We start from the raw sequence: 6,104 nt of genomic DNA, 5'->3' as shown, positions 1-6,104 counted from the left end.
GACATGTTAAGGCCTGAATTGTGTCCCCTTCCTAAATTTCTATGTTGAAGCCCTAACCCCCAGTACCTCGCAATGTGACTATATTTGGAGATAGGCTCTCTAAAGGCGTAATTAAGTTAAATGAGATCATATGGGTGGGCCCTAGCTCAATATGACTGGTGTTCGCAGAAGATAACTGAAACTAATATCATAGTCAACTGTAATTGAAAAATTTTAAAAAGAACAGGGGATTAGGACACAGACAGAGAGGGAGGACCATGTGAAAACAGAGAGAATATGCCCATCTACAAGTCAAGGAGAGAGGCCCTCAGAAAAAAACAATTCTGCCGACACTTTGATCTTGGATTTCTATCCTCCAAAACTGTGAGAAAATAAAATTCTGTTGTTTAAGCTATCCAGTCTGTGGTATTTGCATAATAGCAGTCCTAGCAACTAATACAGGACATATTCAAGAGAAGAGCCAATGAAAAAGAACAAAATGGGATCTGGTGGTGATAATAGTTTGGGACATAGGAAAAGGTCTCTAGACAGGCACATCATGGTCAGGATCACAGGTGGCTTCACGATCATGTTCAAAGTGTGGCAGGTCTGGTCAATGATCATCAGTCATGATGAAGGTAAGAGGGAGGGGTAAGTATCAGAGTCAGTATTAAGGTCAATTTCAAGGATAAGATTATTTCATAGTTGGGGTGGGTTAGAGTATGAATGATGGCCTGTGAACAAAGGATGGTTAAGATTAGGGTCAACGTAAGGTTCCAGGTCAAAATGGGTCATTTTCAGTACAGCGGCAGAAGCTGTATGAAGGCAAGGCTATTTCAAGATCAGGCCAAGAAAGGTCAGGATGTCAGTGGCAAAGTGAGGGGCTAGAGCAGGGTCAAGGTCAGGTTCAAAATGAAAGTGGGACATAGTTATAATGATGTTCAGGGTCAGAATCAGTCAGATTCAAGGAAAAACTCTAATTTCCCTTTAAGGTCAGGAAGATTGTTAGTATAAGAGGATCACAAGAATTAAGGTCAAGTTCAAGGTCAAGTTAATACTTAGGAAAAGGTGCAGTCAAGATGTTGCTTGGCATCAGGATGAGAATCACGTCAAATGTCTGAACAAGGCTAAGGATTAGGGCCAGGGTCAAAGGTATTTTAAGTTTAGGGCGGCTTAAAATCAGGATAATTGTCGGCGACAGATGACAGATTCAAAATCAAGTATAAACTTAGGGCATGACATGGCCAGGACAATAATCAGGGTGTTTCAGAATGAGGTTCAAGGTCATGAAGGCATCAGTATCAGTGTTTGGTTCAGTATCACAGTCCAGGTCAGTTTCAAGGACAAGTTAAAAATGAGGGCAAATATAGTAAGGACAGCTAGGGTAAAAACAAAGGTTAGAATTAGGACCTGATTCAGGGCCACTTTCAAGTTCAAGGTCAAGTTCACGGTCATTCCAAGTTCAGGGAGTTAAGATAGTGAATGTCAGTGTGTGAAATTCAAGATCAATGTGAAGTCATATTCAAGATCAAGTTTAAAAAAGGGTGTGACATGGTCAGAACATTAGTGGATAGAGGTCAATTTCAAAGTTAATCCAAGGTTACTTCAAGGTGATAATGGTCAGGATCACCAGTGTACGAAGGGCAGGATTGGAGTCAAGTAGTTCAAGGTTAAAATCAGTGATTCAGTGTGAGACACTGGCAGAATGATCAGGGTCAGGATAAGGGTCAACTTTAATGAAATCCAAGGGTAAGTTCAGCATTAACCTTCGTTGTCAGCAACAGACTGAACGTCAATTTTAAGGTGAAGTCCAAGTTTATCCCAAGGTTGTGATGAACATTAGTATGATATTTGGGGTCAAGTTCAGGTCCTCAAAAATTAGGGCAATTCAAGAGGAACATGATAGTCATAGGGAGAGGAGCTGGATCAGGGTCAGGACCAAGTTCAATTTCATAAGATCAAGTCCAAGATCATTTCAAAGCCATGGTGGGTCAAGATCAGGTTCATGGTAAAGGTCCAGTCTGAGGTAAAGTACAAGGTCAACTTAAAATTAGCATGAGACATGGTCAGAATTACAACGAAAGTTTCAGGGTCAACTTCAAAGTCAGACATGGTCAGAATAAGAGTTTCAAGGTCATTTCAAGGCTAGGAAGTGTCGAAGTCAACGTGAGGTCCAGGAAGACCTTCGGAATCATGATAAAGGTAAAGCGGTTGACCACTAAGGTCCATGTTCAAGGTCAGACTGGGGGGAAAATCATGGGTCTTTAGATCTGGCTAAACATCAGGGTCTGGGTTAGGATTAGTGAAAAAGACAAACGTAAATGCAGCAATATACATTCACCTCAACAGCAAGCTCTTATTGGGAGTAAGCACCAATTAAGATGAGTCTAATTAGTGGTTAATGAAAAGAATCCATATTAGTATAATCAAACTGTCTTGATCATTCAATTTATGTAACTCCTAATTGCATGTTAGTGTAAATTAAGAGAGATAAGCAGTGCCACATACATTCATCTCTATGGCATTCTTACTGTGAGTTGTGTGAATTGGCACAAATCTAAATTAGTGCTATTAGAAAGCATCATTATTAGTGCAAACAAGCTCAGTCTCAAACAGTTTTCTCAAGGGTTAAACCTTATAGCTGGTTAGTGTTAACTCATGAACATGAGGAATGCAACACATTAGCCTCAAAGGCATATTCTTACTGAGAGGCAGGAGGAATTAGAATCAATGAATAGGAGTTTGAATGAGAACTCTTCCTGCAACAAATTCAGTCCTGGACTCCTCATAGCTTGTTGGAGTAAACTGAGATGAAAGTAAGTATTGTATTTCACATTCTTACTGTCAGAGTGAGTCTGGATTAAACTACGGAGTACTACCGAAATGTATTTGTATTAGCCATTCCCAGACATTCTTCTCAAAAGTAACTTCTAATTGTTAGAGTAAACTGAGATGAAAGTAAACACAGCAAAACACATTTGTCTCAAATCATATTCTTACTGGGAGGGAGGGCAAATTTCAAATGAACATAAGGAGTATTACTGCAAATTTCAGAATCTTTACTGCTTGAAGCAAACTTGTCTCTCTCAAAAGCACATGCTTATGCTGAATCTAAGTAGGAATATGGAAAAAAGTACTGGATTAGTGAAGATTCAGTCTCAGCCATTACTTCTTTCTGTGGATAAACCAAATTTAGATGAACATGGTGTGTATGTGTACAATTTAGGTATACACAATGAAATTAAGGTCAGCCAGACAAAGGGCTGATGGGTTATTAGACTGATTAGTCCCAGGCTGGAGAGTAATGTTGTCAAAGTAGGGTCCCATGTTAACTTCAAAGTCAGGATTATGTTTAGGGTCAGATTTAAGTCATTTAAAGGAGACCAATTAGGATGATTGTGACAAGATGAGGGTGAAGATCAGAGTCAATGTCAGTTTAAGATCAAGTTTAAAATTAGGATGAGCTATGATTGGGATCAGGGCAACTTATACGGTTATATTCAAGCTTCTCTCTCAAGATAAAGCAAGTTAACGTCCAGATGATCATCAGTTTTAGGACGATGGTTGAGATCAGAGGTAAAGGTCCATTTTCATGTCACCATCATGGTTAGGACTAGAGGAACATAATCAGAGAGAAACAGTAGCCTGGTTTGTAGGGATAAGCATCACACAAGGCTCATAAACCATGGCCCCAGTCAGTGTGTCCCAAGCTGGAAAGGATTCTGCTTCTCTAGAAGCCAAATACAACACCAATTAGGTCTAGCTCAGGGAGTGGGACCAGAGAGTTAGGCCATGCACCACTAGCCACAGTGGAGTTGTAGTCAGAAGCTTCTAAGAATGCTATTTTTAACGTGTTAAGTATGACTCAAGAGTAAGTACAAGGAAAGAAAGCAACTGATGATCCTTAGAAGTGGAAAGGTAAAAAAGTGTAGTAAAGTAGACTCCAAGAGCTAAGCCATCAGGGGACATCTGCAAAACCTATATCCACCTACTGACTGAAACACTATTTTATAAAATTAGTTCTAGGTGGCATCTATTAAGTTTCAGCTGGTGGGTTATATATGCTAAAATAGAGGGTCCCTGCTGCCAAATCTTCCTCTCCAGTGAAATCCAGAACTACGCCAATTAAAAAGCAACACAACACTAAGGCTGAGTTACACTCAGAGGCTGTGCAGGGTCCATAGGTCACCAGTAGTTTGTGGCTGCTCCTCTAAGGGGACAGATAATGTGTTCTCCATTCAGAGTGCGCCCCTCTCCAATACTGTGACTAAGATAAAAAATAGAAACAAAGTAAGGACAAGTACTGCAGGACTGGACATGGGAAGGCCTTTCTGCCTCAAAGCACCAAACATGCGCAGTTATGGAGGGCTATTTTGCTTGATAAAGCATTGGTTATGATTAGCTAACATGGTGTCTACTGAGCCAAAGGTCTGGAAGAACAAAAAAAGACAGGGCAAAGGCAATGATCTTTGCTCTTGTTACATTTTATTGGCATCAGGTTCATCTCTTTACAGAAAGAACTTGGCCCACACCCTAGAATGTAGACCTTTGGGAAAGGGGGAAGTGCTCCATTAAACAAGCTAGAATGCAGGGGCAGACCCTAGGAAGGGGGAAGAACTGCCAGGATTCCACACCAAAGAAACAGGTTAATCAATAATGGGCAATACTGGGGAGGTGGGGAAAAGGAGAAAAAGGTTTGCTAACCTAAGGGATACCACAACCCTGAAAAGAGCGCCTTCTAGAACAAAGGTAAATCACTAGGACAGATTTGTTAGGATTTTCCTTTTCCTCTTATAAGTAGGATGCTGATCTAATAGGGGAGTTTCAAAGGGTGGAGCAAGAAAAAAAGGAAAAACAAGAATTTTAACAACAGCCATTTATCTACTGCATTCACCACTGTATTATGCAAATCAACCTTTTGGAAAATTTAGATACAGAAGGGAACTAGACAGTTTTCCCCCTGGAGAGATGAAAAGCTTTTTGGCTCTTAAGTCTTTGATAAAAGGTGTACATAATTCTTGTGTTTACTGTACAGAATACTGCCTCTAGCTGGATTTCTGAATTGAGTTGCTAACATTCTGCAATCCAGACAGTGTTCAACCCTCCATCTTACATGCCTGCATTACAGGACTTAAACACATAATCCAAGAATTTCTTACACTAATTTATACATTTTTAATTGGTTGCATATATTAACATGTACTATAAGATTCTTTTCTAAGAAGCATTACATAATAAATGGATACTGTAAAAAGATCTGATTAGTTAAAAGTAACAAGCATTAACAGATACATACAAAACTCAGCCTGAACAGACTGGGTGTGAGCCTGTAATGAAGCATAGGGCACCAGCCTTCCCAAGTGGTAGCCTTCACAAGAGGGGAATGGGGATGGGGTAAAAAGACCACAAGACCATTAAAAAAAATTAAGATAACCAATCCGACATAGATTAACTGTAAACAGTTCTCCCTCTCTGGTGGACAAAAAGAATTAGCTTCCGATGCCAACACCAGAACGATTTCTACAGCTGGCCTGTCATGCTGCTATACGAGGGCTGATGTGATAGGTGGGCAGACCCTGATAGAGCTCACAGGCCTGTGACTGGAGTCTGTCTGCTTGTATCAGATTTGTATGTGTGTTGTATGGAGGGGTGAGTGTGTCTGGTGGGGTTTCTTTTGGCAACTGCGTCTGAGAAATCACTTTATGCTTTGTTTAGAAGAGGAGAAGGGATTTATGTTGGAAGGCCTAAGTGTGTTCTTGGTTTGTGAAGGACTCTGTGCTCTGCTCTCATTGCCCATTCAGCAACTGCAGCTTTCTGCCGAGGCCTTGGCCCGGTCATTCTTGTCCAGTTTGATGGGTTCAGGAAATTCATTGTACAGCTCCACCTCTGTTTCCTGGGCAGGGAGAGAGAAAAAGGTTTGTTATTCAGGGCACGAGGGAATTCCTATGCTCAGGTCTGACCCTTAGTGACACACTTTCACCCGGGCATAGTGGGTAGGGAGTGGGGACAGACCCTGTAGTAAACAGATGGCTCTGGCAGAAGGCACTCAACCCTCAAAGGCTGAGCAAGAGGAAGACAGGTTTTGTGATAATTCCAGGACAATGTGAAGAGAGAAATTCAGCAGG

The 6,104-nt window shown here is 40.9% G+C and overlaps 1 protein-coding gene across 1 annotated transcript in view; it reads right to left on the bottom strand.

Annotated features, from left to right (window-relative positions):
• Positions 1-4,442: 4,442 nt before the first annotated feature.
• Positions 4,443-6,104, bottom strand: part of RAB7A (RAB7A, member RAS oncogene family) — an 81,085-nt gene continuing 79,423 nt past the window's right edge. Inside the window, exon 6 of the mRNA XM_006909039.3 lies at positions 4,443-5,872. Coding sequence (XP_006909101.1) covers positions 5,777-5,872 — 96 coding nt within the window. The 3' untranslated portion in view covers positions 4,443-5,776. The remainder of the gene's footprint in view (positions 5,873-6,104) is intronic.

This window comes from Pteropus alecto, unplaced genomic scaffold, assembly GCF_000325575.1.
Source record: "Pteropus alecto unplaced genomic scaffold, ASM32557v1 scaffold191, whole genome shotgun sequence".
Classification (NCBI taxonomy): Eukaryota; Metazoa; Chordata; class Mammalia; order Chiroptera; family Pteropodidae; genus Pteropus; species Pteropus alecto.
Note: the sequence above shows the minus strand (reverse complement) of the source record. Positions and strands in the feature narration are given on the sequence as shown.